A 14,297-nucleotide genomic window follows, 5' to 3' on the forward strand; every position below is an offset into this window, starting at 1 on the left:
GAAGATGTGTGGGGTTTTGGCCACAACTAAGTCTGGTGAGTACGATCCCGCTCATTCGTTCGCACGATAACAGGTGAGGCAAGAGGGATGTCCACGGGAAATGTGCGGGCCAGTCGGGATGGCTGGTTGCACTCTCACTGCTCCCTGAGCTGACAGGTGGGACAAGTAAGGGACTTGTTGGTGCAGCTGGGCTGGTACAGGGTGCCTGGGTTTGGCGCTATCCGCCCTGGCTCCCTGGGGGCCCTGCTCCGACAATCCCGACATTGGTTCTGGTGGATCCCAGCGAGAAGTCACTAGGCACCACAAAGTCCCAATGTACTTTGGCCAGATGACCGCTTGGCGTGTGTACAGCTTAAGTGGTCGGGCCAGTTGCCCACAAGGTTTGGCAGGGTGGTGACCACTTGTGCGCTATACTCGCAAAGAAATTCCAGGCCCCTGCCCATAAATGGTGCTGTCGCATGTACATTCACTGTCCAGGTTCTAAGGGGTCTGGTGGGTGTGTGGTCTGTGGTGTTTTTTTCTGCGAGTAATTTTGCCTGTAAGTTGCAATTTGGCGCTCTCCTGGCAAGGCTAAATTCTGTCCCTGCAAAAGTTCAGCTGGGGAGTGTCCAATGATCATTTTGGTGCATCTATGTAAGCAGTAAAAGAGCTTAGTCAATTGTACATCCCACTTAGAGTGGTCACCCCCCGGCAGAGGCGAAGTTGAACCATGATGTCCTGGTTCCTTTGCTCAGTGGGATTCGCATGGGGTGGTAGGTAGGTGTGGTATGATGAGCGATACCCTATTGAACAGCCCATTCACCAGCATCTCCCTGTAAACTGGCAGTCATTGTCCATTAATAGGATCTTTGGGAACCTATAATGGGTAATGATTTCATTTTCCAACAGCTTTGTGATGGTGCCAGCCTGGACGTTAGACACCGGGAATGCCTCCACCCATCTAGTGAACAGATCAGTAATAACGACCAGGAAGTGCTTCCCTCTTGACGTGCTTGGATACGGGCTCTTGATGTCTAGAGCGAGAGTGTGAAATGGTTCGCGTGTCCGGCAGGGCCGCTTTTGCTCTACCCCGTCAGCCCGACATGTATATCTCTGTTGACACAGTTGGCAGCACCTTATGTAATCCTGCATGTCGCGATCGACCTCGGGCCAGTGAAATGTATTGCGGATCGCCTCCTGAGTCTGCTCGGCACCTGGGTGCCCTGCGAGGTCGTGGTTGTGAAAAATTTGGAGTGTCATCAGTTGGGCGGAGTCGGGCATGTATGTCTGCCAGGTATTCATGTGCCCTGGTAACCACAGCTAAAGTTTCTCATCAACACACCTCCTGAACAGATGGTGTTGTGTCCCACATGTGACTGTCTCCGCGCACATTGCCTCGTCGGCCTGCTGTGCCTGCCATTTGATCTTGGCGAGATCGGCTAGAGTGTCGGGTAGGACAGTGTCTGGGGTTTGAGTAGGCAGAGTAGTATACAGGATTGCGGGTGTGTCAGTCCCTGGTAGGGCAGACAGATTCCCTGGTGGTGTTAATAGGTCCTCCCAACTGTCCTCACCATGGTACATGGTCTCGGGGTCGGGGTGACTAGAAGCTCGTCGGCTAATTGATTCCTGCACCCCGGCACATGTTATACATGGTTGTTTAAATTCTGTAATGTGAGGGCCCATCAAAGTGCTTTATTTCTTTCTGCTGTATGTTCGATAATTTCCTAAAAATGCTCTGAGTTTGGTCCAATGGTTCCTGTGTAATAACCATTAAAATATGGTTAGGTTTGGGTAGCTACATGTGGAAAATAGTATTTTCAGGTAAACAGTTCGTGTAATATTATTGGAAATATCTTCTGTACTCTAATTAAAGTGACTTTAATGTGTCTTGAACTTTAATTGCAAAGCCAAAACTGTCTTCCATGTGTAATTGTTTATCCTGTTTCACTGTTCACACTCAAGGCAACTTGATCCTGTGATTCTCCAGAGATTCTTACCCAATATAGCAGAGCCGAGTGACTTTTCACAAAGTCACAGACTGTAATATCTTCAATTTCAAGTGAATGTGTTTCAATTTTGCTCAGTATTTTTAAAACTTCAGAAATTGAAACAAAATTCACTTCAGGATTTGACAAATTTTTTAAAATTTTTCTTTTAAAAATTTTACCTCTATTTCGAGTAAATTTTGGGCAGCGTCAATTTTAAAACAATAAAATATATAATTTTTTTTTGTTGCAGTCTGTAAAATATTACTTGAACTTGTGCTAGAAATATTATCCATCTTGCATTTTTTCGCAAATGACTGTTTATATTTTCAACAGCCAATCAGAGGCTTATGTAGTAGATTATGTCTTTGTGAACTACTTTGCAAACCTGTTCAGACTGTGTGTATCTCCCGCATAAGTTAATTTATTTATCTGAAATAGTTAAGTGTTGTAAAAAACTGCGTCCTAAATGTAGGAAAGCAGCTGTGATCGTTCATTTCGTCTAGATTATGTCTTTGGAAAGCAATAAGTTTTTTTTTTTTTTTTTTCAATTTGAAGGTCATTCTCACAATTGCTCGTCTTTCATATTTTATATTCATGATCTCTCAAAGACTTTCCTCTGTTGTGGTTAACGGTTGTTCTGTCTTGAGGTCGTGTAGCCGGTTAATAAGTGTTTCTGCTTCAAGAATGGGCATTAAAGTAAGTATGGAGTTTTGCTATCAGAAAACTTACAGGCGTTGCCGGCTGAATTTTTAAATTGAAATAGTAAATAAATAATTCATAGTTTGAAATTACGGTTGTAATTAAAAAAACATAATTATAGGCATGATTTCTTTGGACTGTATAACTAAAATATCACGACTGGTGCAAGTTTTGCAAATCATCTTAATATGTAAACTACCTAGTCGCCTGTGAACTACTTGTTTATATAACAATATTAATGTTTTCATCCCAGTAGTCTTGACGCCAACCATCGGTGCTTCTGTTGCACAGGCTGTTATACCACATTGACACCTGCCCTATAGCGTGTGAGTGACACAAACTCACCCTTGGGCAGCCTGGTGCAACGAACCCCGAGGTCGATGTGTCCGGTAAATATGTGGTTGAGCGTTATTTGCGAAAAAAATGTTAAAAATCCGAAAATACCGGTAAATATGTATTGTGCGGATTAGCGCCAAAAAAAATCGTACAAATATGAAATAACTTTCATTATATGCTATCTTACGTCCTCTTTTCAGAACCGCCTGCGGAGATAAAAAAATTCCTATTACTTTTGGAGATATCGAATTTTTTAATATTCATTTTTTGGCGATTTTTTTAAAAAAAATTTTAAAAATCCGAAAATATCTTTATTCTGTGCTCTTTAACTTCCTCTTTTCATTAAATCCGGTGGAGATCAGAAATTCCAAATACTTTAGGAGATATGGAATTTTTTAATTTTCATGTTGTGCACTGATGCGGCGTTCAGAGGGTAACCTACGATTCACACATCCTTCTGGACATACCCGAATACTCACGTTGGCAAGCCTTCTTTTCTTAAAATTAGCAAGAAGTAATTAAAAATACTTTAAAACACTGTGGATGGTTGGTTATATTAGGTAAGTATAGCTACATTAAAAAAACTGTAAAATCATTTTATGGTTGCTTAGCAAATAACTTTTTAATATGTAGCTATCCAGCGCTAGGAAACCGTTTACATGATTTCACAGTATTTTTAATGTAGCTATCCTAACCAAATCAACCATCCACAAGAGATTGAGCAGTCATAACGTACTAACAGTTACAAGGTGACCTAAATTCATCTGTTAACTATTAAGAAAAATTATATTTACTATGTAAAAAACGTACAGGTTGTCCTAGGGCCTTTGAAAGCCACCAAAGTGTGGTTTTTTGATGCGTATTTCACAAAAATGACTTTTTTTCGGAGCCTTTGGCCAATGGTAACGATAGAGCTGATACATAGGGACCTTCCTTAAGGTCTAGGCTTTCAATTAATATTTTCATTACCGAGCAAACTATCGTAAAAATTGTCCCAGGGCCTCTGAAATGACTTAGGCTGTTGTTGTTCCAAGCAATCAATCCCGGTCGGCCGGATAGAGCCGCCGGATAGAGCGGACTTCAGCTCAGTATGTTTTGAAGTATTTATAATGTAGCTAACATAACCTAACTGACCATTAGTTTTCATGAGTTGCATATTTATTTACAATAAAAAAAAAATTAAAAAAAAAAAAAAAACCGAAGATGCACGATCGGGCGTTAGCCTCTCGTCTGTTGAAAGGCTTGCCAACGTGAGTATTCGGGTATGTCCATAAAGATGAGTGAATCGTAGGCTTCCCGCGTTCACCATTGTTGCTTGTTTCCAAGTATGATTTTTTTTTTTTTTCGCGACGTAGTTGAACGACATCATCACGTAAAAAGAAAATTACGTGAGTTCCTACTGTTTATCCTTTTTCCCGGTTTGTTAGGTCAGGTCAGCTACATTATAAATACTTTAAAACTAAACAACCATTAAAATTAATTTTTATTATTTTTAATGTCCGTTCAGTTTCAAAGTATTTATACTGTAGCTGACCTGACCTAATCTACCTTTGTCCCGTTTTGTTAGGTCAGGTCAGTTACATTATAAATACTTAAAACTATACTAAGTAAAATTAATTGATATTATTTTTAATTTCCGTTTATTTTGAAGTATTTATCATGTAACTAACCTTACCTAATGGAAAATTTCTGTTATTTAGGCATTCACGCACACACGGCAAAATATAAAATGGCGTCTGTTGAAAAATTACATAGGGCTTGTATTGCAAAATAAGAACGGCGATATCTCCAAAAGTAATTGGAATTTTTAATCTCCGCAGGCGGTTTTGAAAAGAGGACGTAAAAGAGCATATAATGAATGTTATTTCATTTTTGTACGATTTTTTTTGGCGCTAATCCGTACAATACATATTTACCAAAATACCTTTTTTTAGATGTTCTTCAACTTCCTCTTTTCATTAAAAGCGGCGGAGGTAAGAAATTCCAAATACTTTAGGAGATATCACCGTTCTTATTTTGCTATACAAGACCTGTGTAATCAATCGACCAACATTTTTTTTATTGCCATGTGTTTGTGAATGCCTAATTAATGAAAATGGTCGATTAGGTCAGGTCAGTTACATTATAAATACTTTGAAAATAAGCGTACATTAAAAATAATATGAATTAATTTCAATGGTTCTTTAGTTTTAAAGTATTTATAATGTAACTGACCTGACCTAACAAACCGGGACAAAGGATGAACAGTAACAACTCACGTAAAATTTTTTTGTTCCTTACTACTTGCGCAACAATAACAAATAAGACTTTACAATGAGAAACGTTAAAAACTCGCCTAAGTTGGAGGCGGTAATTAAACACCGTTTTAAACAATAAATGAAATAAATAATCACGTATTGGTTCATTTGAATTCTGGCCTATCACGAACAATCACGTGACATCATTATCCAATAAAAAAATAGATACTCGTAAACAAGAAACAATGGTGAAAGCCACATGAATGACCTGGTATAATTGTGATGAAATTTAAAAATTTGATATCTTCTAAAGTATTTGTAATTTCTTATCTCCGCCGCTTTTAATGAAAAGAGGAAGTTAAAGTGCATAGAATAAAAGTATTTTCGGATTTTTAACATTTATTTTCACAAATACCGCCCAACTACATATTTACCCGATGTGTTGATAGCCGCCCGCACTGTAATCAAGTGTCCATGTGTTCCTCCACCGAGCCAGATGAATATCAATCCGCTAAATGTAGGGTGGAGGCACCGGTTTTGGCCACTGCTCCCCTTATGGCCACTTTCATAATATTGGTCCATTTTTGACGTGACAATGTCTAATAAATCGATGAACGCCGGCTGCACGCACGAAAAAGTGTCTCACTACGGATGTGTCCTGTTTGCTCATTGTACGCATGTATGGCATATCTATTCATGCTCATTGTACGCATGCATGGCATCTCTCTTCCACTTGATTGGAACAACCATCAATTTGACTTTTCAATCATATTTTTGTGGTTTGAATGATTAATATTATGTAATTTAACGATCGTCCACCGATTTTCAGCTGCACAATTGGTACGGTTATTTTAAAGTAATGTTGAATATTCAAATACGTTTTGAACCAACAATGGTGTTTTACAGTTACACATAATAATTCAAATTACACCCGAGATCTTTTGCACAATGTTTTAAAAAATATTGTAACACACTATAAATAAGTTTGGTGTATTTGGGATGCGTATTTGTTATAAAATCGTGTATAAAAACAATATTATTCCCCTACCATGAACAAAATTTTTATAAATATGTATATAACATCTGAAACTATTTTTTCATGTATGGCCTCGTGGCCGTGCGGTTAGCATAGCTAACTTCCAATCCAAAGTTTGTCGGTTCAAATCCCTGCGAAATTTTTTTTTGTACTTGTAAAAATAAATACGGCACACGCAACATTTCAAAAGTAATAAATATATTTGAATTAATGAGTGCAACTAAAAGTACATTTATTAATTAAATTGTACATTTCATTTCACTCCTTTGTATCCATACAAAATGGTGATAATTCAATAAAAATGATTCAATTTTATTTATAAATAAAAGTATGCAATCATTTAATCAATGTTTTGTTATGACGTCACGTTATACTATCGTCCGTAAACTGACTTCACAGAGAACCAATTTTTTTAAACAACATGCTATCCTCAACCAATCAAAACCATGCTTATAAAAAACTGCTGACTCTTAGCTACAGTTTCACCTAGTAGCCATGCATACTCTGATGCAAACAGATGTTATATCATGGTTTATTAGTTTTATGTTCTGAATTGTCCACTTTCTTATGATATTTCTTAAGTGTAACAAATTTTTTGGAAAATCACAGAAAATTTATTTGATGACCTCAAAAGAAGGATCTCACTTTCCAGGTAGGAAAACAATAAAAAAAATTTAGTGTAGTATGAATGTAACTGACATAACCTTAAGAATATAAGGAAAGTATGAATGGCCATTAGTGTCACAGTAGCCGCCGTGTGTTCAAAGCGGACGGTCGTGTGTGTGCGATCGCGCTCCGTGTATATCTGTTGTTTTGTGATAAAATCAGTATTAATAATTCGCTTCTTAATCAGTCTGACTTCTTGGGGTTCCCCTCAACCCTAAATGATCCGTGTACTTCTAATCACGATCTAACTCATCCGAGTATGTTTCGATCACCCACGAAAAAAACTCCTACTAATGCGACGGGATCATGTGATAAACCTATGTACGAGCTGCGTATTGAACCATTAAAGCCAGATCAAATAAATATGGAAGCTCTATATAATCTAGTGAATTCTCTAAGTGTCAAAGTTGATGAACTAAAAAGTGAGAACCTCGTGTTAAAAACGCTACTCCTTGATTCCAGAGAAGAAACTGTCAAAATTAAGCAAGAAATGATACAAATAAAGGAACATTTATCATCAGGTAAAGACCATAATGCAACTTATAGTCAAGTTATTAAGAATTCTTCCACTCACAAGACAGCGGAACGTGTAATTTCTCAACGGGACACGGTAAACCGCAGCCAGCCGCGTGACCTACTTACCAGTCAGCAGGAATCCCGATGCGTCATGAGACACGATGACAAAGAACGTGTCGACAGTACACCATTCACGTTAGTGGAACACAGGCGCAAGTCCAACACAAGAGATACCAGTGACATTAAACGTTCAACCGAAATGAAGAAAACTCCTATGAAAATTGGGATTCGTAACATTTCCACACTTAAAATGTTACCCAAACCAGCACCCAAAAGAATGAAAGCTCTGTTTGTGACTCGTTTCGACCCAAGTGTACAAGAACAAGAAATTGTAGAATACATTTCAAGTGAACTGAACTTAGATCATATTAAAGTAACGAAGATGAAAACTAAATTCAATTCATATGCCTCCTTCCATGTTCAGGTTTTAGAAGAGGACTTCAGTCGAATTAATAACATTGTGTTTTGGCCTAGCGGCTGCCTAATAAGCCCCTTCTATGGTAAATTACACCCTGAACAAATCTTGAGCAACTCATCCACTACCGAGGAACTAAACACCTCTACCTGCAACATCGCAACTAATTCTACTGCTATTTCTAAGCCTACATCTGCTCCTACTTCTGCCTTAGCGCCTGGAGGGGCTTCTCACTAGTTCAGTGTGAAACTTAAAAATGAGGAGTTTATTTTATTTTATCAGAATGTAAGAGGCTTGAGAACCAAAGCAATTGAATTTTTTGAAAACATCTCGCGTAGTGATAATGATTTAGTATGTCTAACTGAAACTTGGTTCACCGATAATAGTCTGAATTCTCATTATTTCAACAATAATTACCTTATTTACAGATCTGATAGGGACCCTGTATTAACTTTGAAGAGTAGAGGTGGTGGTGTCCTGACTGCTGTTAATAAACATAAATTCAAAAATGTAACATCTACGCATGAATATGACTATCCAGGAATAGAAGCTGTCTGGATAAATATAAAAACACATGATAAACCTTTAATCATTGGGAATATCTATATTCCCCCTCAAACAACTCCTTCAGCTTACACTTCATACTTTGAAGCCCTTGAAGATAAGTTTGTGAATTCTGATGTCTCTTTATTAATAATTGGTGATTTTAATGTTCCAGGCATTGACTGGCCTCAATTACATACCCAAAATATAGTTCATTCAAATATTAAGTCGAAAGCCAGATCATTAATCAACTTTGTATCAGCAAGAGGTTTAATTCAGCTTAATCAAACTCAACCTTCGGCCCAACTCTTGGACCTATGTCTCACTAATATTGAATCATGTCTGGTTAGCAAAGCTCTGGAACCACTAGTTAAAGAAGATAGCTTTCATCCTGCATTAGAGATAAACTTCCAATTTGATATGTCAATAAACGATAATACATCGACTTCATATAAAAACTATAAGATTGGTGACTATCTCGGCCTTTTTATTGCTCTTAGGGACCATGACTGGTCAATTTTATACAATTCTAAAAATATAAATACCATGGTTGACTACTTAACGTGTACAATGAATGATCTTATAGATTTATTTGTACCTACCACTATTAAAAAGGCTAAAAAATATCCCCTATGGTATTCCAACCAACTAATAAAATCTCTTAAGAAGAAATCGCACTATCATAAATTATATAAACGAAATCTGAATCCTTTTTACTATTTATTATTCTCAGATTACCGTAAGGAAACTAAATCACTTATGTGTAGGGATAAAACAAACTGGCTTTGTAATATTAACAATAAAATTAAGCAAAACCCTAAAAAATTTTGGAATTATGTTAAAATAATGAGAAAGGGTTATAGTCAGCATCCCTCAATTAAAATTAATAACTCAATTACGGATAATAATTATTTAATTGCATCCCCTTTGCTGAATATTTTTCAAGTGTCTATGTTGCTACAAATAACACAAATAACCAAAACATATCTTCTTGTTGTTCATACAATATTCCAATGTCTAATATCTCGATTAGTTTAGTCATATGGAGTATAAAAACCTTAAAATCTACATTGTCCACAGGACCTGATAACATACCAAATTTTATCATCAAAGGTTGCTCCTTAATCCTTGCTCCTCTCTTACAGCATATATATAATTTCAGTATTCTAAATAACATCTACCCTGATAAATGGAAAATTGCAAAGGTTATTCCTGTACACAAAAAGGGCAAAACTTCTATTGTTTCAAATTATAGGCCTATATCCCTGTTAAATGGATTTGCCAAAATTTTTGACAAAATAATATTTAAACACTTAGCGTTTAACGTAAAAAATAGATTGTCTGATTCACAGCATGGGTTCAGAACAGGTAAAACAACCATGACAAACTTAGTCTCCTTTCTTAATCCTATTTATTCAGAAGTCATCACACGTGGTCAAGTAGATGTTTGTTACTTTGATTTAGCCAAAGCTTTCGACACTGTTAATCATCAAATACTACTAAGCAAATGTTCCAAAATTGGGCTAAGTGATAAATATTTATCATGGTTAACAAGCTATTTAAATAACAGAAACTTTTATGTTTCAGTACAGAATATAAGTTCAGATCTCCACCCAACTCCTTCTGGCATCCCGCAAGGTGGCACACTATCTCCTTTACTTTTCAATATCTACATTGATGATATAATATCTGGATTAAAGAACTCAGTTGGCACTCTTTTTGCCGATGACTTAAAGATATATAGAAAAATCTCTTCATATCATGACAGCTATCTACTTCAATGTGATATTACAGAAATTGCAAATTGGTGCACAAATAATTTGGTCAATCTAAACATGGAAAAAACTGCTATCATTACCTTCACTAGAAAAACCTACCCATTGCAATATGAATACAAACTTGATAACTCACCTATTAAAAAATCTCAACATGTCAAAGACCTAGGAATTTTACTGGATCAAAAACTATTTTTTCATCTTCACATTGAAAACATTATCTCGGTATCTAACAAAATACTTGGTCTAGTTAAATTTATCACCTTTAACACCTCCAATATTGACTCTATTCTCTCCCTCTATACAGCTCTAATAAGATCAAAACTTGAATATGGTTCTATTATATGGAATAGCATCAATAACACTGATATTGAAAAGCTTGACAGGATTCAATCTAAAGTATCTGACTATATTAACAAAAAATTAAATACTATCAATAACATAGATTTAAATTCCCTCCTTGGTTCATTATCAACTAGAAGAAAGATCTTAGATGCCATTTTTGTCTTCCATTGTTATTATGGTAAGCTTATATGTCCTCATATATTTGATGTTACTGGCATTATAATTCCTTCTTTTAATAGCCGTAACCCACCTTTTTTGTGCACACTTTTAAATACAAATGATATTATATATAGACTTGTTAACAATTTTAATATGTATGTTAATCACTTACAACCTACCAGAGAGAAAAAACTTGTTAAAAAAATTATTCTTTCGGCATCCAAAGATTAATTATCTTTATGCTCTATTGTTATTGCCTAAATTATTTAATACCAGATGTATTAATCTAAGGATACCAACTGTATGTTATGTTTTCTTGTCTTTGTTTTTGTCCTACTATTTGTTGTTCTTATAATTTATTGTTTTGTTCTTATTTTTGTTCTGTTACTGTATTTGTTTGTTTTTTTTTACATGTCTTACATGTTGTGCCCACCGTTGGAGCTTTGTGCTGTTGGTGTGGCATGTAACAAATTAAATAAATAAAAAATAAAATTATTATCCTTCACTTACTAGTTATGGCCACTAGGTGGCTATAAGTGGTGATATACTTACCCACTGTTTATGGCCACATATTGTTTATGATAGTAATTTGAATTTGGTATTAAAATAACCATAGATCTACTATTTACAATTTTAAATTTATAGATGAACCAGGCATGCAGAAAAATGTTAAAGCTGGAATTGAATCAACAGGTCTGTATCCTTTTGATGGAGATAAAGTTGACTATACAAAATATAGGTATTGTTCGTAAGTTGGCAACTTCTCAGCAAGATAAACATGTTGAGAAAGAAGAGATCATGAAACATCTAAAGTACATTGAGTCTAAGATTGATGGTGATCTGCTTCAACAATTTTGACAAACAAAAAAAAGGACGAGCGGGAAAATTTTTTTGATGACTCTCAGCAAACACCATGTTGTAATGAACTAGTGAATGAACAAGGGGCTGGTCCAGATGGAAGAGTTGTTTCCGATCATGATTACAGCACACCACTTCCTGCTGCACAAATAGAAGCTCATGGTCTAGTAGACCAAAATATTCCTACAAGTGATGATGTTTCTTTAGGCGTAGATCTTGACCGGTCATTTACAAACGTTTCTATGGAAAATGTCTTGTCACCATCACTAATTTATCCAATTTGACAGTTTCCCCTGGTCTCATGTCCCTTCCGATTGATTCACATATTCCTTCGACATCAGCTGTGCCTTTTTCACTTTCCAGTGACGCAGGAAGACAATCCACATTTGGTACTCCACATTCCAGTGATAGCAAATTAAAAAGCTTAAGTGAACCTACTGCTATTCAAATAACCCCTCCAAAAACACTAGCAACAGTTTTTAAAGATGTGATTAGATGGCCAGATAGTAAAGACTCTAAAGATAAGAAGGAAAAAGAAATAATACCCTCAGTAGTAACAAGAGATAAGTGGTTGGAATTTCACACGCTAAAGGAAGAGGAGAGGCAAAAAAATGAAAGAAAATTAAAGCGTGAATTAAATAGGAAACAGAAAGGAGAGAGCAAGATACTGAAAGTAGCTTGTGGGAGAACAAAAATTAAAGGACAGAAGCCTAGTACATCCAAATCCAGTTCAAGCAGCTCAGATGAAGCATGGGTTGAAAGTGGGGACAGTCTAAATGATGTTGAGTTAGGTGATTCAGATGATCCTTTTGATGTGTTAGTGGTGTGAAAAATCTTAAAGTGGGAGATTTTGTTTTGGCAAAATTTAGTTTTGCAGGGGGAAAATCTCTCCGTGTGACAGAGTACAAGTATGTAGGTGTGATTTCAAAAATAATTTCAGATTGTGAATATGATATTCAATGTTTAAGATGTATAAACTAAAAAAAACTAAATTTGTGATCATAGAGAACAACATTTCACAAATCAATATTTTGAACATTATCGGTAAATTACCTGGTCCATTACTCAAAGAAGAAGGTCGGATGTTGGTAAATGTGTTTCCTGGCGCTGTGAAAACCGTTGAAAAACACTAGGATAGTGTCATCATTTCAAACTAAGCTAGGCCTTTTTTGTCCTGTGTTAAATTAATATATTGAACTTGATACACTTTTTTTATATTTTGTGTCATTTAGGCCTTAAATACTTAGAGCCTATTTCAGTTAGAAGGCCCCCAACATACCTTTTGAATCTAATTTGATAGGTATATTATTTATTTTGGTGTGTTTTTATTTAATAAATCTGAATTTGTTACCTCAACTTTAAGATTAATTTGACTGGCCATAAGTGGAGAAAGTGATTGCCATAACTGAATACAGTGACCAAAAGTGGTGAAACACATCAAGATTTTTTTATTTATTTATTTATTTATTTATTTTTTTTTTTTAATATTTCATGAATTATGTATAGCATACATTTTACCATATGGCAAGATTCAGAAAACTTCAAATTGTAGATTAAAAAATCTTCCGTAGTTTCTATAAATATTTTTTGTAATAAAAAAAATTTCTAAAGTACAAAAAAATGTCTTAAAGTGGCCATAAACGGTGCCTCCACCCTAGTTCTCAAACTTGTTATATTTTCTTTAATTATTAATTATTGATTAAAATCTCATCACTTATCTTTCTTAATTAAAGTTTATTCACTGTGTAATCAGGCCACAAAACTTATCTTTAATCTTTCCCGTGCTCTGCGTACTTCGTGCGGGAAATGTGGCCTCCTGCTGCGGAAGCTGTAGGAGGTGCGCCAGTCGTCACTTGCCCGGCGCAGAGGTTAAATGAGTCCGTATGCCCGCCCTCCTCGTGTTCCTCACAGCTTTGTTCGTGACCTGACTTAGTTGCAACAGTGTAAGTACATCCTAATTCTCTTTCATCAGCCCCGAGACCAGCCTCACCTCGGTGCAGCTTTAAAGAGCTTACCGTTTAACATATACTTTTTCTTTCAGAACCGTGTGTTTGTGACTTTTAGCTTCACTACTCTTGTAGTCGACGGATCACGTGTGAGCCTATATCCAGCTTCCTACCCGAAATATAGCCTATATTTCGGGTAGGAAGCTGGATTTGTGAACTGTTGACTTTTGCCCGCGATGGGCCTTCCACGGACGAAACGTGTAGATGCTTTCCTAACATAATATAATTCATATTAATTGTTTCGTGGGACTTTTGCTGTATGCCGGGTCACCACGTGAGGAATGTGAAAGTTGCAACCTTCGCCCATGCTTAACCGTCAATATGCTTATTATCCTATGCAACATCATCGCCATGTTAATTCATATGTAAACGAACTGAACTCTGTTCCCAGCAAGACATAGCAGACGTCCATGGTCTGCGTACCATCTTTGGGACTCGGTCCATATGCTATTCTAGCATTTTGAAATGTTAAGTAGTGTGTGTTTTGTCATCCTAAAGTGCTCCGCCACGTAAAAGTGTTCATTGTGTACTACGTCACGAACTTAGTGTGTAAACTAATCTGTAACCATGTACTCCACTCCACGACATCATAAAACTGCTAATTTCGCTAACTTTGAGTATTGATTCCTAACCGTAACGCTCATGTTCTATAAGTACTCAGGGCCATACTCCGGCACCG

The 14,297-nt window shown here is 36.3% G+C and overlaps 1 protein-coding gene across 1 annotated transcript in view; it reads left to right on the top strand.

Moving 5' to 3' along the window:
• Positions 1-2,494: 2,494 nt before the first annotated feature.
• The window catches only part of LOC134531181 (peroxiredoxin-5, mitochondrial), a 32,708-nt gene continuing 20,905 nt past the window's right edge, over positions 2,495-14,297 (top strand). Inside the window, exon 1 of the mRNA XM_063366817.1 lies at positions 2,495-2,663. Within this exon, the coding sequence (XP_063222887.1) occupies positions 2,562-2,663 (102 nt within the window). The 5' untranslated portion in view covers positions 2,495-2,561. The remainder of the gene's footprint in view (positions 2,664-14,297) is intronic.

Source organism: Bacillus rossius, chromosome 3 (genome assembly GCF_032445375.1).
Source record: "Bacillus rossius redtenbacheri isolate Brsri chromosome 3, Brsri_v3, whole genome shotgun sequence".
Taxonomy (NCBI): Eukaryota; Metazoa; Arthropoda; class Insecta; order Phasmatodea; family Bacillidae; genus Bacillus; species Bacillus rossius.